This window comes from Hoplias malabaricus, chromosome 9, assembly GCF_029633855.1.
Source record: "Hoplias malabaricus isolate fHopMal1 chromosome 9, fHopMal1.hap1, whole genome shotgun sequence".
Lineage (NCBI taxonomy): Eukaryota > Metazoa > Chordata > Actinopteri > Characiformes > Erythrinidae > Hoplias > Hoplias malabaricus.
In genome coordinates, this window is record NC_089808.1 from 29633778 (window position 1) to 29659611 (window position 25834).

Sequence of the window (25834 nt, forward strand, 5' to 3'; positions counted from 1 at the left end):
TCCAGTGCATCAAAGCCCCTCTCCTCTTCACACACACATACACACAAATACACACACTGCCTTCTCTCAGGACCAGTCCGTTAGGGTCGGGGCCGTGTAAAGCCCAGCTTTCTGCGTGGCGGTCGTTTTAAAGTCTGAAGAAATGGGGGTGAGTTTGTTTTTCGCTTTTTTTTTTCGCTAGCTCGATTCTAGGTCTCGGTAGTTTAAACAAAGAGTCACACGAAGTGTTGAAGCCCTCCGAGAGAGAGAGAGGGAGAGGGAGAGAGACATGAGGGTAGCAATGGAGGGAGTGATACAGGAGAGTAGCGTGGAGAGAGAGAGAGAGAGAAAAAATCAAGAGGAGATCGATGTGGAGAGTGAAAAACGTGGGGAGAGAGAACACGAGAGAACTGTGGAGTGAGAACGAGAGGTAGAAACGCTGCACGGAATGCACGAGGTTGAAATAATCTTACGTTTCTCCAAGTACTTTTAGGAATCTTCTCCCTTTTGTGAACTGTATAGGAGTCAAACTAAGTGTTGAACTGAAACTGCGTGATTAAAAAAGGACACCCCAGGGCCGTAAGCTCGTTTTACTCAGTTAATTGTGAAAAAAAAAAAAAAAAACTAATAATTGTCTTTCTGACCTAAAACAATGCACAATTTTGAACTCTTAAAATAAAAATTTCTAAATATGACCAACATATAAACATTCAGAACTGTCGTCTACGTCTAAAACAAGCTAAAGCACTACAAAAATGTCTACACATACTACAATTTAATGAGTTTTCTAGAATATTTCTAAAAGGACCAGCAGTATGTTGTTTTATTTGTCAGGTTTTACAGTATTCCTTCTGATCATCTGATGTCTGCACACTGTGTTAACCTTGAGCCCAGAAAACTTTGCTACAAATCGTCATGGATTGAAAGTAGAATTAAACTATAAAAAGTTATTTTTTTTCAAATGGTAAATTCCTGTAATTTGTTCAGTAGTATTGTAATGTACAGGAGTATTTTACAGCAGAACAAAAAATATTGCGCCCCCCCCCCCCCCCCCCACACACACACCCCAAAAAAATAAAAAATTGAGACTTTGATTGTGGGCACATTGTTACAAAACATATTATGCTGGGAACATTTTAAATAAAAAAAGGGGAACACTAGCAACAAGCTGGATAGGGATAAAACATTTATCATATATAAGTCATTACATAGTCTAAAACCCAAACAGAGGACAGGAGATTCTGTAGAAAACTGCAAGCATTATCACCATGAGTATGAAGGGACTTGATTGCGTTTTTTTATAATTATAGCAGCAGCAAGTAGAATGGCCAAATGCAGTAGCTTGACGTGTAAGCTGACATGGTGTATGGCCCTCCCACCCAACTGGCCCTTATCTTTCTGCCACAGAGAAACTAATTATAACAGCTTAAAGTCAACTTCAGTTTCATCATTCTGTTTTTTTTTAATTCAGTTGTGAGCATTTTGCGAAATAAATATTGGGAAATAGAATAATGTATTCTGAGACACTTGAATGTCCTCATTAAATAAAATATTCTTAATTTAAATTCTTTTAAAATGATAATCCATGGTTGGAATTTTACTGTTTGAGCATATACATTTAAATATAAGCATGGGTTTCAGCTGCTGGGAATGTATTCAAAACTATTAATCATCCACTGTAGAGTTGTGTGTAATGTATAACATTTCCCCAATCAGTTTAGATCTTAAACAAGATTGACACTTAATTATGATCATTCTATATATTTGGTATATGTACAGAGAAAGTCAAACAGAGCGAAAGAGAAGAAGCAGCGAAGGCTTGAGGAAAGGGCGGCCATGGATGCTGTGTGCGCTAAAGTGGATGCAGCCAATAAGGTGCAGAATCTGTCCTCAAATAATTGAAGTTGAAAATATTTACAAATGTATTTGACATTTCATTTCTTGACACTTTACATCTGAACATTTTCTAACCCTGCAGCTTGATGACCCTTTGTCTGCTTTTCCAGTATTCAAAAAGTATGACAGAAATGGGTATGTTATCAGTCTAGGATTTGTCGTTTTTGTGAGATGTGTATTCATATTCTTTAAGTCGTAGTGCTCACTGAAAACGTTGTTTTCTGTTGTTCTGTGACAGGTTAAATCTGGACATAGAGTGTAAGCGTGTGTCCACACTCTCCCCAATCACTGTGGAGTGGGCTTATGAGCTGACCAGAGCCAACATGCAGACGCTGTAGGTATCAGGCACACAGAGGTCTGTTTTTCTACCAATAGTGAGTCTTGCATACCAACTCCAATACTTACTAACAACATATTACAGCTTCTCTGTTTAGACCTTCATGTTTTGTAGATGCTCATGTACAGATCAGGAATACATTCTATTAGAAATGGTCATAAACAAACATAATTTCAAGAATTTAGTATAATGTGAAAACGGCATTGATCCATTCCTACGTCGACTCGTAAACCGATTTTTCGGTGTAAGTCGGAACATACGTTCATACTGTACGTAAATAACATACTGTAAGCACTCATCCTATCCTAACACCTATCCTCCTCGGTCCCGAGCCGCGCAACCGTTATATTCTTTGTATGATATATGACCTAATAAGTTAATTTGACGTCTTTTGTAAGCCTTTGCTCTCTATAACACTTTAGAATTCCTGACTTGCATTGGCATCTCTTTGTCTGTCTGCAAATGGGTTCCAGTGTTTTAATGCAAGTGTCACTCATTACATATACAGATATGAACAAAGTGAGTGGGGCTGGAAGGAGCGTGAGAAGAGGGAGGAGATGCAAGACGAGAGGGCGTGGTATCTACTGGCTCGTGATGCTGAATCTACTCCTGTAGCTTTCTCTCATTTTCGATTCGATGTTGAATGTGGTGATGAAGTGTTATACTGGTATGGCTGACATTTTTTCCCCCTCTTCATCTAATATGGTCATAAATAAATACACATACGGAACATCCACAATCCTAAAACCAGTGATAGGTGAAAATAAAAACCTTGACCAACTTATTAAATCCTTTCAAGCGGTGGGCTATATTAGGCAGCTGAAGTCAGGAAAAATGGGTAAGGATATTGATCAAAGTGACTTTGACGAGGTCCAAGTTATGGTTTTGGTCAGATCATCCCAAAACTGCAGATATTGTAGGTGTTCCCTATATGCAGTGGTTAATACCTACCTAAGGTAGTACAAGAAAGGACATGTTCATGGCTGCCCTAGGTTCACTGAGGTGTGAGGGGAGGAAACACTAATCTGTCTGGTCCATTCCCACATAAAGCTACTATAGCACAAAGTGTGATGCATATTCTAAAACATTTAAAATTTTTAGCAATATGTGCTATGGTAACGTTTCTGTGCGGTTGGACCAAACAGGCTAGCCTTTGGTCTACTGACCCTTCTGTGAGCCAAGTTGCTCAAATCCTTAAGCTTTTTTATTTAATTATTATTATTTATTTTTTTTTGCTGGACTGACTATCAGGCCATCCTTGAATAGGCATTTCCTCTTATTGACTGACTCCTAATGTTGAAACGCACATGCGCGAGTAAGAAAGTTATTTCACCTTCTGCTGTTAGTTAAGCCATATTTCATAGTGCTTTTCCACCAATGAGGAACAGGAACTGTTCCAGTTTGTGAACTAAATTTGGAACCATACGTCGTGTTTCCTCCAACATAAGCTGGTTCGCAAAACAGAAAAAATTACTTTCCAGCTGGAACCACATAAGAGTAGGTTCTTCAGCGTGAACCATGGCTCCTTCTGTGGACGTATCGAGGTTCAGTAACTCAAGAGCTCAGAGCCTCAAATACAGCATCATTGACCAGTGGAGCTGGACAGGATAATTTGCAAAGTTTCATATATATAAATAGCCCCCTCCAGGGTGTATTCCCTCCTTGCGCCCAATGATTATAGGTAGGCTCTGGACCCACCGCGACCCTGACCTGGATAAGCAATTACAGACAATGAATGAATGAATGAAGACAAGAACATGCTCCATTTGTGTGTTTCTGGGGTTGTGTTTGGCGTGAATATGAAGCATCAAAGCATCTCCAGATCTTCCAATGACGAGTATGTATTTAGGGTGTTCCTGTTTTGGAAATGCCAGAAACACCTCTGTGACTATGGCTAGTGGTGGTCTGGCAAAACTAGGCTTGCCTAGTGACTCTTTTCTTGCTGCCTAATACATCCCAAACCTTGACAGGTGCCATTGTAACAAGACAAGCTTATTCATGTCAGCGGACTGTGGTTTTAGTTTTGTGGATGATGACTGTATTTATCCATTTCTCTGAATGAAGATTTTGCTAATGGTGTGCAATTCACTTTCAAAATCAGCTATGAAGTCCAGTTGGAGAGCAAGGTCAGACGGAAAGGTTTAGGGAAGTTTCTCATCCAAATCCTACAGCTTATCGCCAACAGGTACCAAGGCATCATATGTGTCAAACATTGTTGAAAGATAGACAGTATGCTTCCAAAGAAACTATATAATAAAGATGTTTTGTGCAATTTAATTGTTTATACATAATCATGCAAAAATTATTTCCACACAATGTTTATCTATTGAGCTACAGTGTTCTGTTTCTCCTTTCAGTACACAGATGAAGAAGGTCATGCTGACAGTATTTAAACATAACCATGGGGCTTACCAGTTCTTTCGGGAGGCACTGCAGTAAGTAATCTCTCTTGTTGCCAATTGCCTCTGTTTTCGTCCATTTTCTTCTTGTGCTAACAATGCCCTGTACTTCAAAGTGCCCCCAGCATAACTGTTAATTAAAAGATGTTTATATCAAGGGTTGATGGACCCATATTGTGAAAAACAACACTTTTGTTCCTGTTTCAGGGTAAAAACAAATACAAATTTTACATTAGCACAATTAAATACACAGTTTCTTGGCACCTTGAGTCACTGCATCATTAAAGTGCATGAGAGTAAACAAAATGCCCAGAATAGAAATGTGGTATTGACTTCTGGTGTAATTTGTTTTTCAACAAGAGGTTTATACATGTTAAAATAGGTGTATCAGTATAAGCAACTTAGTATTTTGAGAAGACGGGAGCAGTCATGGATTACTGAAGAATACATGTGTTCATGTATAAATAAACAAGACAAGAAAAAAGAAAACTAGCCAAGCCTAGTTTTGGCAAAATGTTGCGAGCTGTCCTGCTGAGCTTGTGAACAGCAGAGAAACGTACCTAAGTAACGCCGAGCCGTGGCTCTGGCAAACGTGCATGGTGTAGTGCCAAACACAGCTCCAGAAACACACACAAATGTGTGTTCCTGTCTTACTTACTGTTATAGTTCGTGCTGAAGAACCTACTCTTCTTTGGTTCCAGTTAGGAACATTTTTCTGGTTCATGAACCAGTTTATATTGGTGGAAACGTGCCGAATGGTTCCAGATATAGTTCACAAACTGGAACGGTGGAAAAGCGGTATGTGAAGGAGTCAGTCAGTCTGTAAGAGAATATATTTCTTCTTGGCTTGCCCGGTAGGCAGTCTGGCAAAAATACCAGGACATATAGAAAAAAATGTGTCAAAGACCCATATGAGGAGAAGATGGAACAGAAAACAGCAGTGTGAAGGAAATGAGCAGCTGCATATCCAAAGATTTGCCAGATCCTCTCTGCCAATGCCAAACAGCTTATTGACTCGTTTGGTGGACTTGGTGGCCTTCAGAATATTCACTGGCTCTGCTCCCATCTACCTCAATTGACTCTTAAAACCATATGTTAACGCCCGCCCTCTCCGTTCCTCAAAGGAGCATCAACTAACACGACCAACCCCCCGTACAGGTCAGTCGAGGCTATTCTCATCTTTGGTACCACACTAGTGGAACGAGCTTCCAAGCACTATCAGAGCAACAGAAACCCTCTCCGCATTCAAGAAATCCTTGAAGACCCAGCTCTTCCGAGAGTACCTCTTGCACTGAAAGTCTTTAATGCACTTATTACTTCCTGGCATATTGCACTCAATGTAAGGTAATTTGTATAAATTGTGCTGTAGTTTGAATGTTAGATCCTCTTTTGTAAGTCGCTTTGGATAAAAGCGTCTGCCAAATGCATAAATGTAAATGGTGGACTAAATGACTGAAGTTTGCTGGTCACACACTGCTGTGGAATGGCATCCCATTCTTCAGCCAGCATTTATCGCAAGTCACCCGTGGTTGTGTTGGTTACTCGGCCATGAACAGCACGCCCAAGCTGGTCCCGCAAGTGTTCAATGGGGTTGAGGTCAGGACACTGGCAGGCCATTCCATCCTCTCCACTCTCAAATTCTGGAGGTAGTCTCTGATAAACCCCGCTCTGTGTGGGCGTTTTCGTCTTGGAGGATAGAGTTTAGTCCCAGACTGTGGAGATATGGGCTCATTGGACACAGGAACATTTAATACAGGAATTTTTAAGCCCTCAATCTTACAAGCATCATTCCAGGAATGTTAGGTTATGTTACACTTGACACACTGCAGTTAGCATGATGACATGCAAGCCAAAATGAAGCAATCACAGTGCTTTTTCTGTGTCCTGTTCTTGTTATGCACCTCTGTTACCTTGCTTCATACAACACAAATGCATTTGAAGGAGCTCTTGCAAAGCATGTACAAATTCACAGGCATTTATCCCTCTATAAGAGACTATAGCTACAGTCAAAACAGACCTACTCTGCTCCTGGAAACCCATAGTCGACCCACGAGGTTCATCAACATAAAAACCCCCCAACTCCAATTAACGTAGGCGAAGGAAATGTGTTCCCAATGTCCTGCCAGTGATTGATCGTTACTTGTTTATTAATAATCTAATCATTGCCCTCTCTGTTGCAGATTTGAGATTGATGACACTTCACCCAGTATGTCTGGTTGCTGTGGAGATGACTGTTCCTATGAAATTCTGAGTCGACGTACAAAATACGGCGAGGCTTCAGGTCATGCACATGGTGGCAGCCACTGTGGAGGCTGCTGCCATTAGGTGCAGACCCCCTGCCTTCTTTGTTACTAAAACACTCCTCATCCTACACTTCCATCAGCAATCACACTTTTGCCCCAGGTTACTTCCATATAAATGCCCTTAAGCCTAGTTCAGTCACACTCTGCGCAGGAAGCAGGTTGCAGTACAAGAGCTGGAAAGAATATCTATAATGTTTGTTAGTTACCAGCACACAAACATTAGGAAAGTTTATTTTTATGTTACCGTATACTACTTCATTTGAAATCTTAAGATTTTTCGGTTATGGTCGTCAAAGAAATGGGTAAAATAAATGTTAGATGGGGGATGAGCAGCCCATTGCATTTATTTTTTATTAGTTTGGATCACAACGCTTGTACAAATTAATTTATATAAAGTTTAAATCTGTTCTATCATGGAATTCATCCTATCAGTGATGTCTAGAGGATATTAAATTTCATTGCATTTCTACCTCTGTGTTGGCTATGATTTATATACCTTTTCTTTGAATAATTGTGAAAATTGCAGCATTTGAAGAGTTTGAAAATGATCTGCAGAGGCTCTATCCTCTATAATGTATAAAATTTGGTGTATTTTTTGATCCTTGATACAAATGGTGCTCTTATGTCAATCTTAAGATATTTAAATGGGGCAAATTGAATTTATGTCTATGGAGTAGTGACTGAACCTGTCCCTTGGAACAGATTTCGCAAAATATTAGCATTTATGAAGGTCCTCCTTGCCCTTGTTCTTATTTTTAACCAATATTTGCCTGTAATTTGAGGTACAAGAACTGTATTCCAGCTTCAGTTTGGTTAGGTTTTTAACAATAGTAATGACAGTAATAACCATTGTGTGACAGCTATGTTTTGAATTCTTCTCACCTCAGGAACAAGCATGGTGAATTTGTTCTCTTAGATGTGATCATCCTGTACTGATAATCTCAACAAATCTCAGAGCGGCACTTTATGCTTTTTAGAGTATAATTCCGTGTCTCCCAGGCTGCTGATAATTTTTTTAGTGAGTGTGAGTGAAGGTCATACTGGTTGTTACTGTCATTTTTTTTTCTCTCTACTCCTCTTTCAGGGTACTCGTACATTTTAACAAAATGCAAGGAGCTTGCCTAAATGTTGTATTACTTCAAGAAACTGAATACAGTGACTTTGTATTCTTTATAATCACAAACTAGTCTGTCTCAGGTCATTCAACTAATTCAAACCTATAACAAATGTTTTATAATGGCTATATATTGGGGATTGGTGTTAAAGGATGATGTTGATGTTCTCTTATCTAATGAAGGGGTTGATGTTTGTTTAAATGGACTCAGTGTAGAAAAGTACTTTTTCCTTTTATGCATAATAGCATTCTTTTATCAGGTCATTTCTGTATATCCATGTTTTTTTTCTGAACTGTATATAATCTATTTGCTTTGTTCATTTTATTTGCCTTCACAGAAGTCATTTTGGGAATGACATAGAAAAACCTAAAGTTATCAGATGTTTGAGAAATGAGTATTCCTGTCTTGTGCTTTGTTGTTGATGAGGAAGGGAAGTCATTTCAGCTTCAGTGTTTTATTTGTATGCAGCAAATAAAGAAAACTTGTTTGACGCAGAACTGGTTCATTTTCATTGCAGATGAAATACATTTAAACATATTTCCGTGTGAACAGCAATATGTTAAAGTTACTGCAACACTATAAACATATCATTCAGTCTCCAAACCCTACAGTTCATACAACTGACTCTTAGTAACCATATGGATAGTGTTTCTCCAGAACATCCTGTTCTCTGTTTTGGTCTAGGCTTCTTAATTGTTCAGTTCATTATTTCTTTGATCGTATCCCTCCATCTTTTTGCTGGAGGTCCTCTTCCTTTACCTTCAACTGCTCCAAACATAACTGTCCTTTCCAAAGAATTGGTTCTTATGTGTCCAAAGTAAGGGAGCTTCAGTTTGGTTATCTGGGCTTCAAGTGAAATGTGAAAATTTTAGTGGTCCAGGATCAATTTGTCTGTGATATTCCTGGAATATAATGACCATGTTCCATAAAAATGGACAGTGAAAAAGCAGTGTTCTTTATACTATATATATAAAAAAACCATGATAATTACTTAGTTGCCTGTAACCTTAAAAAATCCAGTTGACTATTCTCAGTGGCTGTTCTCACTCTATCCTTCAATAGACAGAATCCATACAACAGAACAGGTCATACATTGGTGGCAGGTATTGATTGGCCCAACTTGCAAATGTATAGTCAGGGACAGTAGCTTATCTGTTGCTACACTGTTTGTTCCTCCTTCATCAGTGGTTTCAGGATGTTGTTGGATGTATAACGTTGATTGGTGGAATATTCTCAGTCCAGCAGTGAAGGGTTTAAAACAGTGTTTTGTATATTTTATACCTGCCCCTGGCGGAACTAAAACGCTTCTGTCGACGTTGAGGGGAATGTAGTGACTGTTGCTCCATGGCGGAAAATGTTGGCGTTCTGTGGGAGCTGACTTTAGCCTCGATGACAGAACAGGGGCTTTTTTGTGGTTGGTGTTAAACACAATGAAGAAGAACCGAAGAAGCTTATTAAACTGTCTGTACTGGTCTGAGGGTGTAAATGTTAACGGTACGTTAGGATTTGTCCGTAAACGCCAGTTTTTCAATAAGCTCGAGCTTCAGTTCATTCAGTCTTCAGAGTCGGGGCTAGTGCTGGGCGTTATTCTGTTTAAGTTATAAAGTCTAGATGAATTCATAACCGATTTGAGTTTAAAACACCGATGTTTTATGCCGTACTGAAGCTGGTAATTATGTCTTCATGTAATTCCTGCGTTCACTAACGGAGCAGAAGGATTACCCGGCGGGTCGCGCAGGTTTGTGCTAGTGGTATTTCTTATTATTCCAGTAAACGTTTATTTCTTGTTATTTTCAGCATTGAATAACCATTAGTAGTTCTACTTCGACAATGAAGCTCAAGCTCAAGACTGTGTTCCTGTTGTACTTCATGGTGTCTCTGATGGGGCTCGTCTATGCGTTGATGCAGCTAGGTAAGACACTGCGGTTTTATTACCCTGCTCATTTCTTAATGTCCTGTCAAAATTATGGGCTGGTTTCCTAGACTGAGGTAAAGCCTAGTGTTGGACTAGAGATTTTCACTTGAAATAAACGTTTAGCCTATGACTTGGCATAATACCTGTAAACAAAATCCAAGAAAGAATTTGAGTGGGTATAAAAACACTATATACTCCATGGTATACTTTGGATATTGTCACTTCTTAATGAAGGTTTCAGCTGCATGTTTCTTTTAAAAAGTAAGCACTGTTAGTTATTTGATTTTGTTCAGTGCAGTAAATGGAATATTCAATAATCGTCTTATTAAATGTGATGTAATTGGTGCGTCCTGTTAAACTTGAGGAAAAGTATCTTCAGGATTCAGTTTCTTTCTCATATCACCCACACCCAAATCTGTAAGTAGCTAAAGCAGTGGCTTCAAACTGCGTCCACTCCAGTCACACAGCTCTGCACAGATGAGCGTTTTACTTTGTCCAGTATTACTATGTTCATCTCAGAAAGGGTGAGAACTGTGGGTCATAAGAAACCCAGTTGGACAACTCTCATCCAAAGTATCCCAAAACATATATGGAGTTAGTCCAGGTATTTTAAGGTACACGCATCACTTAAGGACACACACGGCTTGTATATAATCACCATGCTTCTGGTATAATCCCCTAAAATTAATTATTTTTGATGAATTGTGTGTGGTTGAGCAAGAAAAATAATGCAGTAAGAATTGAAAAATATCACAGCGATGTTTGGGCATTAGTGTAAAGTCTTCCCAGATTTGTAGGTTGCTACTGCAGCAAAAATGGACAAAACATGTTATTAATATCCTTAACATCATGTTGTTGTATATATTATAATATGTTTGTTCCATTAAAATCATTCGTGGGTTTTTTTGTTTCCCCTCCCCCACTTTTAGGTCAGCGCTGTGACTGTAGAGAACATGACTTTCCCAAAGACAGACTCATCTCTCAATTGAGGGGCGAGCTACATAAGTTACAAGAACAAACTAGAAAGTCAGAACCAACAAAAGCCTCCAGAAAAGCTAATTTGCCTACTATATATGTAATAACACCTACCTATGCAAGGTATGAAGATTGATATTTTAAAAAACAATGTTCTGAAAAAAGAATTTTCCCATTAACTACTTTTAATTTTCGGTGTCCGGTTTCAGATTGGTGCAGAAGGCTGAGCTCACTCGTTTGTCCCAGACATTGTTGCATGTTCCTCAGCTCCACTGGATCCTGGTGGAGGATGCCCCACACCAGACGCCTTTAGTCAGGGATCTTCTGACTGCCTCTGGTCTGACTTTTACCCACCTTCACATGCTCACTCCTAAAGATAGAAAACTCCAGGAGGGTGACCCCAGCTGGCTGAAGCCTCGGGGAGCTGAGCAGAGAAATGAGGGCTTACGCTGGCTCAGGGAAATGGCCGCTGCAGCTGGAGGAAAGGGGCAGACCATAGACAATGCTGTTGTGTATTTTGCTGATGATGATAACACATACAGCCTGCAGCTCTTTGAGGAGGTCAGTCAAATACTGTTTCTATCCTTATTTTACTACATCACAGATTTAAAGCCTACATACAATTTTACGCCTAAATGTGGGCTCCCTGGTTCCTGGTGGCCATTTTGACTTTCTAAATACGTTCTAAAATCTTCTACATATCCCCATTTTAAAACGGAGCTGTGGTATTTGTTTAAAGCAACGTACAGGAAAAAATATATACATTGCATTTGCTGGCTAATTCATGTGAATTCTGTACAGTGTATATTGTAGATCAATAAAAAGTGTTTAGATTTCTGGGTAAACACACATCTTTAGTAATTGTGCACATACATTAGTGTATGCAAAGCACTTGTAATCCCACAAAGTGTAAAACAAGATAACCCAGTCAGTTTTTCAGAAAAACTTGAGATAAAACTATTCATTATGATTCAGCTCCACTTCCTACATCAAGTGCATGCTCAGAATTATATACCACATCACAATGACAATGGCAAAAACTAGCTTGCCTGTGTTTGCTTCTCCAAACTTTATGCTTATGTATGAGCTGTGTGGGTCTAATTATCATTTAAAGGAACAGGCGGTGGTCATTCTGAACAGGGTTGTAGTGTTTGATCCTTGAAGTTTTGTGGCTAAATCATGTGACACATATTTTATATATTAACACACCAGGGAACTGTGTTAACATGAGAATAAGGGGCATACAGTGTCTGGTTTCTGGTAACTTAACATCTATTCCGTTATAGCTGATTGGGCCAATGAGATGTCTGATAAAAGCTGGGCCCCCTGACACCACCTTGAACTAATATATAGCGTGGTAGGTTTTTAAAACGAAATGAAAAGGCCTATTATGTTAATTGAGTTCTGATCTCAGTTCTGAATATAACATTATATCTTTAAATAAGTGTGTTTCTTATTGGAATTTTTCATTCCACCTATAATCATGCATTAGTTGTGTTAAATATGGTGGAATCATGAGGTATATTTATTTTAGGTTTTCATTCTAGTAGGTGCATGTGAGGAAAGAATAAGAAAATTTGTGTTAACTCTTACAAAAAAAAAAGCGTTTATGTTTATATTCATTTACACTCAGGTATTCTCACCAGTTTCTTCATAATTATTTATTTTCATGTATCTCCTTATTGATAGTATACTGTTTCAAACTAGACTGCACCATGGCTATGATTCTTTTATGTATGTCCCTTTTGTAACTTTCATTTCTAATTCCATATTTTTCTCAGATGCGTTACACTCAGAAGGTGTCTGTTTGGCCCGTGGGTCTTGTAGGAGGGATGAAGTTCGAGCGGCCTGTGGTGGAGAACGGGAAAGTGGTTCGGTTCCACACTGGCTGGCGTCCAAGTCGGCCCTTCCCCATTGACATGGCCGGCTTTGCCATCTCCCTAAAACTGGTATTGGCCAACCCTGAAGCGCGATTTGATGGTGATGCTCAGATTGGTTTCCTAGAAAGCAGCTTTCTGCAAAACATGGTTACTATGGAGGAATTGGAGCCTAAAGCAGACATGTGCAGTAAGGTGGGTGTTGACTGGTGAAGTTGTTGTTTTATTTAAATAGGTTTGGGTGTGCTGGTCATCTTTTACTATCCCTTAAAACAATGTGGTCCTCCAACTAGTCCACACCGTCCCCATTTCTGCTCAATACCAACTCCCAAAACATAAGCCTTGAGTAAAATTTAGTGGGACAAGGCACTAGTTTAACCCCTTTTTGTTTTGAACTGATTAAAAAGGTATAAGTATACTTCTTAGTAAATGTGGGAAAATGAATTTCCACCATGTTTAAAAGTGTGCAACCGTAAACCTGTTAAATTCCTCCATTGGTTTTATTTTTCTGTTTCAGGTGATGGTGTGGCACACTCGTACTGAAAAGCCAAAGATGAAAAGAGAGGATGCTCTAATAAAGCAGGGGTTAGGATCAGATCCTAATGTGGAAGTGTGAGCCCATCTGCTCCAGGAACACACACATACCAATCTTAAGGTTTTGAAAGAATAAAATAAGAAATGAATTATTTGCCATATTTAAGTAATTTATTGTTAAAATTCCAATGAGTTTACATCAATTAACAATAATATTATGACCACCTTCTTGTTTCTACACTGTCCATTCTCTCAGCTCCAGTGATCATAAAGGAGCACGTTGTAATTCTACAATTACAGAGTGTAGTCCATTTCACTGCATATTTTGTTTGACCCCTTTCGACCACAGAGCAGGCATCATTCGGGTTGTGGATCATTCTCAGCACTGCAGTGACACTGACGTGGTGGTTGTGTGTTGTACTGATACGAGTGGATCAGACACAACTTAAGTGTCACTAGCTCTGAGAATAATCCACCATCCAAATCATTTCTGTTCTGTGGGGGTCCTGAACATTGGAGAATTGGGTGAAAGGGAGCAAGCAAAGTATGTAGAACTACAGAGTTCTCCTCTGGTCAGTGGACCTGAGAGAGTGGACCGTGTGTGTAGATACAAGGAGGTGGTTATAATGTTATAGCTGATATATGTACAACACCAGTTCCAATGAAGTTGGGACGTTGTGTAAAACAAAAACGGAGTACAATGATTTGCAAATCCTTTTCAACCTTTATTCCACTGAATACACTACAAAGAAAACATATTAAATGTTCAAACAAATAAACTATATTGTTTTTTTGCAAATATTCACTCATTTTGAATTTGAGGCCTGCAATGTGTTCCAAAAAAGTTGGGACAGGGGCATGTTCACCACTGTGTTACATCCCCCTTTCCTTTTAACAACACTCAGTGTTTGGGAACTGAGGACACAAATTGTTGAAACATTGTAGGTGGAATTCTTTTCCATTCTTGCTTGACGTACAACTTCAGTTGCTCAACAGTCTGGACTCTCTGTTGTATTTTGCGCTTCATAATACGCCACACATTTTCAATGTGGCTTCGCATTGCCTTGCTGAAATAAGCAGGGACATCCTGGAAAAAGACGTTGCTTGGATGGCAGCATATGTTGCTCCAAAAACTGTATGTACCTTTCAGCATTAATGGTGTCTTCACGGATGTGCAAGTTACCCATGCCATGGGCATGAAGTGAACAACTGTGTTCACTGACAATGTTTTCTGAAGTATTCCTGAGTCCATGTGGTAATATCTGTTACAAAATCATCTCATCTTATCATTTCTGCTTGTCCATTTCAGGGTCACGGTTGTTACAGAATGATGTCAGTTTTTAATGCTGTGCCTTCTGAGGGATTGAAGGTCATGGGCATTCAATGTTGGTTATCGGCCTTGACGCTTACTTGCAGAGATTTCTCCAGATTCTCTGAATCTTTTGATGATATTATGGACTGTGGATGATGAAATCCCTAAATTCCTTGTAATTGTACGTTGAGAAACATTGTTCTGTTGGATGAACTGTTGCTTGTGAACGACTGAGCCCTTCGTGGATGCTCTGTTTAAACCCAACCATGACACTCACCTGTTTCCAGTAACCTGTTCCCCTGTGGAATGTTCTAAACAGGTGTTTACAGGTGTTTTTTTTTTGAGCATTCCCCTACTTTCCCCACTTTTTTTGTTGCCCCAATCCCAACACTTTTGGAACGTGTTGCAGTCCTCAATTTCAAAACGAGTGAATATTTGCAACAAAAACAATTAAGTTTAGCCTTTTGAACATTAAATATCTTGTCTTTGTAGTGTATTCAGTTGAACATAAGTTGAAAAGTGTTTGCAAATCGTTGTATTCTGTTTTTATTTATGTTTTACACAATGTTCCAAATTAATTGGAATTCATCCACTACTTATTTATTTAGTCAGTTATGAGAAGTGTCAGTATTGTTGTATTTACAACAACCTGTATAGCTACAATAAGCAACACCCCGGTCAACTTTATTGTACATTTTATTATGAAACAACACAAAATATTAGGACACAAATTATCTTTGATGGAGGGAAATATTTCACCCCGTTGTGGTGCAATTCTTAAACAGCATTAAGTATGTTTGTGAGTATCTGAGTCGGTTACAACCAGTAACGGTGCTTTGCATCTAAAAAATAAATGCTTTTAAAACACTTCACAACATGACCTCTGATCTTATATTATGCTAAGTCCTTGCTGAATGTGAGGTGTTTCATAATTGTTTCCTCTGGCTTAAACACTGATTTATTTGGGGGTGGGGGGGTGTTGAATATGAAGAGGAAAAAATTGTATCCTACTGAGAATCTGATTAAATCTAGTAGAGCTTAATTATAATATCAAAGGTTTCTATGCATTCAGACCTGATACCTGATGTAATGCAATATTAAATTTATATTTTCTCTAGTGGAGGGCATGAATAAAGCGACGTAGTTACCTATGAAAAATGTGATGTAAAATGTGTGTTGTGTGATTATTGTAACAAATCTAATTTCAGTTGTCTAAATAGTGTTGTTATTTATATCTCAGAAGAACAGTAAATGTTTACAAATATGAAGCTGTATTTATATTTTTAGTGAGTGATCCAGAGTATTGCAGTAATATCTGGATCTAGATCTGATTTCCTTTTTCGGTACAGTGTGTACCTGAGTGGAGTACACACTAGAGGAAGGCCTGGTTCACTTGTTTTATTTATAAATGTTACTTTTTCCCTGTTGGGGCTGGAATATTCGTATTGCTGGAAATCCTTGAATGGAAAACTATTGAATGTTTTATGTTATTATGATTGGTTGTACATGTTCACACTTCCATGTGTGTGTACGAATGGTGTTTCATATGTATTTATTTACATAGTACTCTACAGTATGTGAGCAATTCACTGTGCCTGCTTCATTCTTTTCTATAGTTGTTTTGTATTTCATATTGCTGTTGTTACATTCTGTTCTTGGCTTAAAGTTATAGTTCTTTTAAAATGCCCTAGATTAAAAGCTATTTTACACAAGCCTCAGGTGTTTGTTTGTTTATTTATTTATTGTTTTTGTTTTTGCCCTCCTCTTTTGAGAGCGCTGTTTGTGAAACTTATTCTGTTCAACATTTAAAAAGCTCTGAGATACACTTTTAAGGCTCGTGGTTTCTATAGCCTTAGGGGAAATGTAGGCTAATGAGTAACATGTCCTCAGTCTAACATTTGAGAGAGATCAGCAGTGGTTTTAAAATGTTTGGAAAAAAAATTAATTATGCTGATAAATCTTGATTTTTCTGTACCTTTCTGTTTGAAGTCAAATATTTTTAGGGTTATTCCGTTTAAAAGCTGAAGATAATACAATTAACATAATTACATTTAAATAAAGAGATACTTGCTTTTAAATGAATTTGTAAAATATAGGGAGAAAGTGGTGCTTATTCAGAAGGATCGTGGCATGACATTATTATTATTAAATTTCCTTCTGAAAACAGTGATCATCAACATATATTCAGTTTCTTCTTGTGCACACGACACGACACCGGACACATTCCACCTAACAGTATGTGCACTCACCAGTGTTAGTAGAGTATTCTGGACACTGGACCAGACTCAGACACACACTCTTTCCACAAAGAGTGCTATTAGCTCTTGTGTGTGCTCAGGCCATAAAGGTTCTAGGTAAGAGGTCAAGGTGTTATGTTTCAACTAACTGCATTTTGTTTTGTCCTGTTTGTTAACAGGTGTTTGTACCGGTGGGATTAGTTAGACTGACATTCATTCATTATATAAACTCATCATAGATTGATATGGCAGAGCTCACTCATGCTGGATTGCTAGTGGTGTCACTAAGTGAGTTATGGCCAAGGTGACCAAAGGAAATGGGGAAAACAGGCAACACACACCCAACTTAATCATGAGTCATAACCACATCCCAGCCTACATTTGTACTGCTCTCTCACACAAACACATCAGCACACGTACTGGCATGCACAGCTGCAAAACAGCTGCTTCTGTAGCTAACACTGCTACGGATGATGATCTTGGCTTGTAAAAACTGAGGAGTGTATGATCACTCAGAAACTGCTGAAAACCTCTTGTAGGCAAGATTACTCACACAGTGCATCACTGACTGACATACCCTCTTTGATTGTTATAAGGCACTCCTACCATTTCCGGGGCAAAGCACCTTTTTTGTTTCCACTTGCCACTCCATTTCTCAAATTTCTAAAGGCTCAGAACAGAATGTAATCACTTTAGCAATATTCACAGTCTGCATATGTTTCCAGTTTATGCACTAGACCAGAAATCCCATCAAAATGATTATCAACTTGACTGACACTAGCTGCCTAAGAAGAAAACATTATACAAAGCATGAAACACTGTGTTCTGTGTGTGTTATTTGCACTCCAGTAATTGTCTATTGTTTTGGGTCTTAAGATATCATTAGCGCTGGTGGAATTAAAAGGCTTTTGTGGTGGAAACCTTTGATGGTGCAACATGGTCCCTCACAAAACAGTATGGCATGTGGAGACATTTATGAAATCCTTTGCCTCTCTGAACATAGATGCAGAAGTATTCATAACTTCATACTGAATTCCTGTGTCAGGGTACCACAGGCTTATTTTACATGCGTGCTTGCTATTTTTAATATTGTGCAGATTCAGTGATGCTATATGAATTCTAAAAGTTTGGCTAAAAGGACTGGGAAAATGATCATATTTACCCAAGATAATAATGTATGATATGTAATATTAGGTCACAATATGGTTTTATGACAAATATTATAAATAATGCATAATTAATCTTGTTTAATTTGATTTAGTCCTGGGGTTGGGGGTTCAAGTCCCACTCATGGTGACTCTATATGAAGAGTTTGGTGTGTTCTCCCTGTGTCCGTGTGGGTTTCCTCCGGGTGCTCCGATTTCCTCCCACGGTCCAGAAACACATATTGATTGATTGGCGATCCAAAATTGTCCATAGGTGTGAGTGTGTGAGTGAATGTATGAGTATGTATTGCCCTGTGAAGGACTGGCGTCCCCTCCACGATGTGTTACCCCCTTGTGTCCAGTGAGTCCGAATAGGCTCCAGATCCACAGCAAACCTGAACTGGATAAACAGTTAAAAACAATGAATGAATGAATGAAATTGAATTAGTGCCATTCAGAGCTCTATCAAAAATGTTACTGCACTTTATTGTGCGCTCTGGTTGATCCTTAAACTGATCTCAGAATGATCTCAGACGGATCTAATGGGTTGTAGGAGGCACACATCTTTATACCCATTTTACAACTTCACACAAGGATTGATCTTTAGCTAAACAGGATCTGGAAGCACCAGGAACTGTCGTAAACATCATCTGAGTTCCTGGCGCACTGTCGTAAGTTAACAGCTGTTCTTATCAGAGGTGTTTAAGACAGGGAATGTGTGATCTCTAAAACAGTCCAAAATGTTATAGGAGAAATGGTACAATTCAGATCCAAAAGGGAAAAAAAAGAATACAACAACTCTAATGAACAAACAATTAAAGGCACAAAATGATCCTTACAATGGGATTCATTCTAACTTTAAATTAAAATCAAAAGTTTGGAAGTCAGAATTGTTCATTTTTGTGGCAATAGGAATCAGATTTCTGCAGGTTTTAATGCTTATACAATCAACCAGACAGGATGTTACTGAAGATAACGATATAAATGCTACTGAAACATAGAAATATGTTGGATTCATAGCAGAGATATACATTCAAAGATGCATCTGTTGTTATAAGCATTTAATTTAAAACAGCATTATAATTATTTTCAGACATCAATAATGGTTTTTATGGTTTCAATGTTTAACAATTTGAAGCTATTCTTCAATTAAATGGCGTGTGCAGTGATTCCGGGTAGGCTCCAGACCCACCGCGACCCATAACAGGATAAGCAGTTACAGACAATGTATGAGTGAACATTATATGTTTTCACTTACTCTATGATGTTTTTTTCTAAACAGACTTTTCTTATCGAGAGAGAGAGAGAGAGAGAGAGAGAGAGAGAGAGAGAGAGAGCTGTTTGTTTTAGTGACGGCAGGTTCAGGCAGGGTGTGTGTTTGTGTGTCTATGAGGTGAGCTGAGAAAGAACAGTACACAGAAAGAGAGCTGAGAGTACAGAGAGCACAGAGAGGTAAGTGACTGCTATACTCTGACAATGTGAGCTCAGTTTATGGGATGATACGACTGTGTAAACTTTATAATGTTCTCATATATAAAATATCAAATCTTTTTTCTTTTCTTTTCTTTCTTTCTTTTTGTTTTAGATACGACATTTTTTAAAACTAAAGTACAATAACCTGTCAGAGTTTGATCACAGGATTTAAACTGATATCAATATAAAGACTTTAAATCCCTCAAGAAGTAAAGCCCACAGAATGTAGTCAGTGGCTCCAGTTCATATATTAACTGTGCAGTTATATGAACGAAGTTACAGATCATTGTGTAAAAGGCAGTGTGCTATCAGAAATACATATCTTTACAGGAGAGTAAAGAATGTTATATCATATACATTTTTTCTATATATGTAGCTTTTAAAAAATATGGGTAAATAATGTAAACACTCATTAATGTAACTTTATTAATGAAATAAAATATAAGGAAACATGGCAATCCATACCTACACATATTTTACCCAGTGATAATTTGAACACATAGTAATATATCCACCTTTATTAGCATTTCCAAGGATAAAACCATAGTTATTCAAGGAACAAGGAGCGCCCCTGGACATTCAAAATAGGTCTAAAAGTAGTCTGTCCGTCAAGGACATATTTTAAACGTCAATGGACGTCCAAAATCCATCTTAATAAGTTAGTTAAGTGGTGACCAATCGATAACGTCAGTGGACGTCCAAATGCGTTTTATACAAGTAATTTATTTCGGGACCAATTAATAACGTCAATGGACGTCCAAAATACGTCTAATAGTCGTCTTTTCAATGTCTGTGTTTGGATGTCTTTTCAACTTTCATTTTCAACCTTAAGAGAACGTTGATTAGACGGCAGTCATTACGTTATTTCAACGTTGAATCAACGGCTAAATGTTTACTGGGATGGTTATCCTAGTTATAGTTTTATCCGTTTACTTTGACCCAAATTCAAATATGTACATATATATATATATATATATATATATATATATATATGTATATATATATATATATCTTAGACGACATTTTAAAATGTGATGTTGCTCTGTAGCTGAAAAATTAAGTTACAAACCTTTGATATGCACAATTTTATGCACATTTACACCATGAAGATCATTGCAATTGAAAGAACTACCGTGTGGAAGAAAGTTTTACATAATTTATAATAACAGAAAATGTGTCAGAACAATATAGATGAACAGATATAATAATAACAGTGCTGTCCAAACTCCTGTGTGACATATTTATTTCAGAGTGACACTCCATTTTGGCACAAACTGCAGTTCCAGCACAATCAGAGTCAAAGTCAAAGCCAAGCTGGAGCTCCTCTTATCTTTCAGTACAGGCGACACACTGATACTGACGCACAGATTCAGAGACACACAGATATGTCAAACACATGTACTGTACTTTGGACAGTGTGATTTTGAGATTAAGTATAAGATAACAACAGAACAGAAGAATGCGCGATATGTATTCTCAGCCCTCATAGCATTCAGAACATCTCTGACGTCAGACTCATCACGGGACTTCCTTATCATTTCTTATTTTTGATTAGATATCTTCATTTGTAAAAGATTTTTTTAGACTTTCAGCATGTGGGAAGATGGGAAAAACTGAATGACACAGAACTTTTAAAGTATCTTGAAGTATCTTTAAAAAAAATAATAACTTTCTTCCTTACTTCATAATATGCATAAATTCATAAATATGCATGAGTGAGTGAGTGAGTGAGTGAGTGAGTGAGTGAAAAAGTAAGTTCCATGCCAGTTTTCTGAGGTACATTGTATTTAAAAACTACTGGTGTATTAATGACCTCTGTGATGAAAAATCACATCATCATAAATTTAGGGATAAGGATATTATTTATATTACTTAGTTTCCTGTTTAAACACTTGATAAGTTTGTTTTAAAAGGATTATTTCAGTTTATACTGTACATTATACTTTCTATTATAATCTTCTTCCCTGTCTAATTTCCCTCACTCTTTAAAACAGAGATAACCTCAGTAACTTGGCAAGACAATGACTATTGGCAAGAGCTCAAAGAAGACCAAGGTCCCGTGCTCTCCTCCCTTTTTGGACCGAGCCAGTGGCTTCTACGGCCGTTTAGACGAGACAGAAACTGAGTTGAAGAAGGAGGTGGGGAGCAGAGGGAGAGAACCAGCAGAAAAGACCACACCAGGAGAGACAAGCTGTGGAGAGAGAGTCACAGATGAACAGGAGCACGGTTTTTTCGACTTTAACCAGGGCATGATGGAAGACGATGAGGCTACGTTGTTGCAGAGGAAGCCTAGTCGCCTCAGCCGACGCTGGAGCAGGAAAAGCTCAAGAAGGACCAAAGCTGACCAAAACTGCCCAGAGACGGATGGCCAGAGCAAAGGAACTGTGTCTGAGACCAACTTTGTGGCTCCTTCTGTGGATCAGCAACTGAACGTCAAGTGCCAAGGCAAAGCTGATCCAGAATCAGTTAGCACAGCTCCAGAACCAATACTGGTCCACTTCTCCATCCGAGAAGACTCTGATGATCAGGTACTAATCTCAGAAAGCAGAGAGAGGCAGAAGCAGATGGAGGAGAAGTGCAGAGGAAGAGAGATGGAGGGGAAAACAGATGGAGAGAATATGATGGTTGTGAAAAAGAGCACACTCAAGAATTATCGCAAGGTGAGATAACATGAATTTAGGACAAAGATAAAGAATTTGAGTCCTTAAACTCATACCAGGCATTCCTGAACAAACTGTCCCTGGTTATTCAACTGATCATTGAACTTAATTTGCTCAAACATAGTCCATTTATTTTGAGCTGTGTTTTATACAACGATACAAAACTATACATCTTTATATAAGTGTCATTAAAGAAAATCAGTCCTGGTTCAGGCACACATCGCTCTTGGTCAGGTTCATTTGTAGTTACAGATTAACTCCCTGGTGATGTAATCCATTCATAATGAGGAACTTCAATGGAGGCTAAAGTTCCCTTTCTGAATGCAGCTAAAATAAGTGTTTTAATGATCCATAATTCTATTTATTTCTCAATTTTCCAAGTCTTCCTACACTTGTCCCTTCATCTTGACCCCCATACTCTCCCACCACTATTTTATTCTCCCACACCTCATTTCATTGGCCATCCCAGAGGGCTTTATACAATTTCCCAGGGTTTTAATCAGTCTCTATGTTTATATGGTATACATAAATAGGAAAGGGAGGAGCCTGCCATAAAGAGATAATCTTTCTCTTTAACTATTTTTTTCATGTGAGCAGCATTTAGCCAAGGGCTTTGCTTTCATCATAAGACATTCCAGCAGACTGTTAACCCATTCATGCCCACCATCTTCCTCAGTTTTGTAAGGATGTGTGCCACAGAACAGTAAAGTAAATAAATAAGCAATTTTATGTAGTTTCCAATCTGAGTTTTATGTTCAGGAAAGATCAGAGATGACATATGCACCAAAGGAAATGTAACATCTCAGAGGTAGACATTAATAAGCTGATACTCTGCTTTCTTTAACTACAGTGATATTATACAATTGCCAGTTTGTTACATGTTCGTAAAAATGTTAAGACATCTGAAAACTAAAACCAATTGTAGTTCTTCTGCAGAACACTTTTGCTCCATAGACTATACTATAATGTATCAGTTAGATACAGTATCTTCAGGAAACCTTAATTGTAGTAATCAGCCAATGTCTGGTTTGGCTTATCTGTGAACCATTATTTAAATTAGCCGTGCTTATGGTGGAGTTAAACACGTCTGTGTAGTGACTGCTGGTATCATGAAGAAATCTGAATACAGACCTACTATATACTTATAATTAGTTCATAAGATATCAAACACTAAGATAAGTTTAAAAAAGAATAAGATTAAAAAATAAATAAATTCCCATGTACATGTTTTGTTAGTCTTAATCTAGGACCTCATCAATAGTCAGGTTGTCACCAAAGGACCACTGTAAGCTGGATGTATTTGGTAGGAGGGCTTTTCTTGACTCAGCAGGAACACTGTTCACTTTAAAATAATATATCTGATATACCAGCACAAAATAGTACCAGTGTTGCTGCCTCGTCAGTGCTGGGCTGACAATTAGATTTACATTTATCACATTTGGCAGATGCACCAGATCGACCCAATAAAGATGTAGGCTGATGCAATGCTAGGACACTTACCCAAGGACACTTGTATGTTTATAAGGTAGTGTTCCTGCCCATGCTGGGGATTGAATCCCAGAGGGCAGTGTACACTACAACTCATATAATGCTACAGGCATGTCACTACAAAGTGCCCCTATACAGAACTCAAGTTGTGTAAAGTTACTTCTTTATTGTACATTTAAAAAGTGCATTTTGTATATACTTGTGTTTTGATGTAAAATGTACATTCGTTGTTTTTTAGGCTTTTGACAGAGTGCTGCGTCGAGGCTGGGAGAACTTTGTTGCAAACCTCTACAGTGTGACCCTCACTCCTGTCTCCTCCTCATCCTCAACAACAACATCTACAACGAACAGAAATGCCTATTTGGCAGAATACAAATAACACAGAACATTTTGGACCATAACAGTGTAACTCATACATTTCGGTTATTAATTGACTGTAAATGTCTTAAAAGCATTTACAGGGTAAATTGTACGTCCATATTAGCTGCTTTTGTTTACCTAGTAGTGTAACCCATGTACGTTACTAATCATATATATGTATGACTGTACAGCTTAGGGTTAATAATTGCACTATTGGAAATATTTATCTTATATCCAGTGGAATCTCTGCTTATCTATTAGAATTTATGGTTCTGTATGATGTAAAGTTCAGTGCTGATCTTGTTTGAGGACAGGTTTAGCTTTTGTTATTTAGTACTGACTTGAGGCATGATGAACTAACATGTTCCTGCCATCACAAACAGAAAGCCTTTAACCTAGAGAACACATAACCCCCTCACACACACCTCCAAGTGGAGTGTTTTAGAACTTTTTCCAAATGTAACTGAAGAGCTGGGAACAGAATAGAGGAGACAGAGGCTTTTGACTTGTCTTTAATCCAGAACACTGGGAGCTCAGTTACATATTTGAGTCAAAAACATCATTAGAATCATCTATATTATATTAATTGTTGTATTCTTGGCCATGAAGTGTACCACTGAGCCAGCTGACTGAGCTTTCTGTAAAATGTTTATCATAAAATATTACTAATTAATTAATTTATCATAGAAAATAATTTCCAATCAAAAACACAATCTGTTTAAATATTTGTAGTAAATTATTATACTGAAAATGGGTTTTGTTTCCAGTATCTTTTCAATTTTTTTCAAGATATTTAATAAAGATTTTAATTAATAAATTAAATGAAGCGTTTCCATTTTTAAATACATGTGAACAAAAGCACATAAAGGTGTGGTTTCCCAGATATGGACTGAGCATAGTCCTGCGCTATGTCCTGCCTTAAGTGGAAATTTCATTCATTGTCTGTAGCCACTTATCCAATTCAGGGTCACGGTGGGTCCGGAGCCTACCCGGAATCACTGGACAAAAGGCAGGAGGGGGACAGGGCAACACATACACTCACACTTTTTAGTCACCAATTCACCTACCAACATGAACCAATGTTTTGGACCATGGGAGGAAACCGAAACACCTGGAGGAAACCTATGCAGACACGGGGAGAACACACCAAACAGTCACCCGGAGTGGGACTTGAACCCACGACCTCCAGGTCCCTGGAGCTGTGTGATTGCAACACTACCTGCTGCACCACCGTGCCGCCCTTCAGTGGAAATCTGCCATACAAAATGCTGTGTAGTCCAGGACTAAGCTTATCCCTGTCTGGGAAACCACCCCAAAATGTATATTTTTCCTGGTGTGTTTGTTAGAAATACACTGGTATCAGACTTGGGAGATTCCTTGCTCATTTCTGTTTTTCATTTTTTAATAGTAGGCCCCAAGCAACTGCTGTTGGATAACAGGGGTATCTGGTCTTTTTCTCAAAGTGCAGATTTTAATTTCAGACAAGCAGGATTTCACCGTTCAACCTATATAGCAGTTAAACTGAATCCCCAACTGCTTGTTCTTCTGTAATGCATATAAGTGATACATGAATTTACTTTTCATTACCCACATGGTGTACTACATAGGGATTTGGAAAGACCCAATGTGAGAACCTTCTTTGCTGGCATGGAAACCTGCAGCCACATTGGCTCTTTGATTGGACATCCATGGCTTGTGCTCAATAACAGCAGGACAAGTGTGTTAGCAGGGATAGCAGACCACATGCCTGGGAATGGCTGTGTCCAAACAGTTACATTTCAATTAATTCTCAATCTGCTATTTTTATTATGATTATTATTATTTTTTGT

The 25834-nt window shown here is 38.2% G+C and overlaps 3 protein-coding genes across 4 annotated transcripts; all 3 read left to right on the forward strand.

Moving 5' to 3' along the window:
* Positions 1-8: 8 nt before the first annotated feature.
* On the forward strand, positions 9-8518 carry naa40 (N-alpha-acetyltransferase 40, NatD catalytic subunit). 2 transcript variants are annotated; one of them, XM_066680637.1, is made up of 8 exons: positions 9-148; positions 1759-1854; positions 1958-2010; positions 2114-2209; positions 2721-2879; positions 4314-4397; positions 4570-4647; positions 6792-8518. In XM_066680637.1, the coding sequence occupies exons 1-8, from the start codon at positions 143-145 to the stop codon at positions 6934-6936; spliced, it is 717 nt and encodes a 238-aa protein (XP_066536734.1). In that variant the 5' UTR covers positions 9-142; the 3' UTR covers positions 6937-8518. The 2 variants fall into 2 exon arrangements, with proteins under 2 accessions (XP_066536734.1, XP_066536735.1); XM_066680638.1 differs by lacking the exon at positions 9-148 and adding an exon at positions 282-409.
* Positions 8519-9380: 862 nt separating this feature from the next.
* Positions 9381-16335, forward strand: b3gat3 (beta-1,3-glucuronyltransferase 3 (glucuronosyltransferase I)). Its single transcript, XM_066680935.1, has 6 exons — positions 9381-9523; positions 9827-9941; positions 10874-11042; positions 11129-11480; positions 12701-12991; positions 13314-16335. The coding sequence occupies exons 2-6, from the start codon at positions 9860-9862 to the stop codon at positions 13410-13412; spliced, it is 993 nt and encodes a 330-aa protein (XP_066537032.1). The 5' UTR covers positions 9381-9523; positions 9827-9859; the 3' UTR covers positions 13413-16335.
* A 3015-nt stretch (positions 16336-19350) lies between these two features.
* sb:cb1058 (uncharacterized protein LOC394209 homolog) lies at positions 19351-24788 on the forward strand. The gene is made up of 3 exons (XM_066681847.1): positions 19351-19476; positions 21492-22157; positions 23884-24788. The coding sequence occupies exons 2-3, from the start codon at positions 21519-21521 to the stop codon at positions 24022-24024; spliced, it is 780 nt and encodes a 259-aa protein (XP_066537944.1). The 5' UTR covers positions 19351-19476; positions 21492-21518; the 3' UTR covers positions 24025-24788.
* Positions 24789-25834: the final 1046 nt, after the last annotated feature.

Coding starts and splice junctions, on each gene's coding strand:
- naa40 (XM_066680637.1), top strand. Junction 2,210..2,720: donor AGAGCCAACATGCAGACGCT/GTAGGTATCAGG, acceptor TTACATATACAG/ATATGAACAAAGTGAGTGGG. Junction 4,398..4,569: donor CTACAGCTTATCGCCAACAG/GTACCAAGGCAT, acceptor TTCTCCTTTCAG/TACACAGATGAAGAAGGTCA.
- b3gat3 (XM_066680935.1), top strand. CDS start 9,860: ATGAAGCTCAAGCTCAAGACTGTGTTCCTGTTGTACTTCATGGTGTCT. Junction 9,942..10,873: donor CTATGCGTTGATGCAGCTAG/GTAAGACACTGC, acceptor CCCCACTTTTAG/GTCAGCGCTGTGACTGTAGA. Junction 11,043..11,128: donor ATAACACCTACCTATGCAAG/GTATGAAGATTG, acceptor GTCCGGTTTCAG/ATTGGTGCAGAAGGCTGAGC.
- sb:cb1058 (XM_066681847.1), top strand. CDS start 21,519: ATGACTATTGGCAAGAGCTCAAAGAAGACCAAGGTCCCGTGCTCTCCT. Junction 22,158..23,883: donor CACTCAAGAATTATCGCAAG/GTGAGATAACAT, acceptor GTTGTTTTTTAG/GCTTTTGACAGAGTGCTGCG.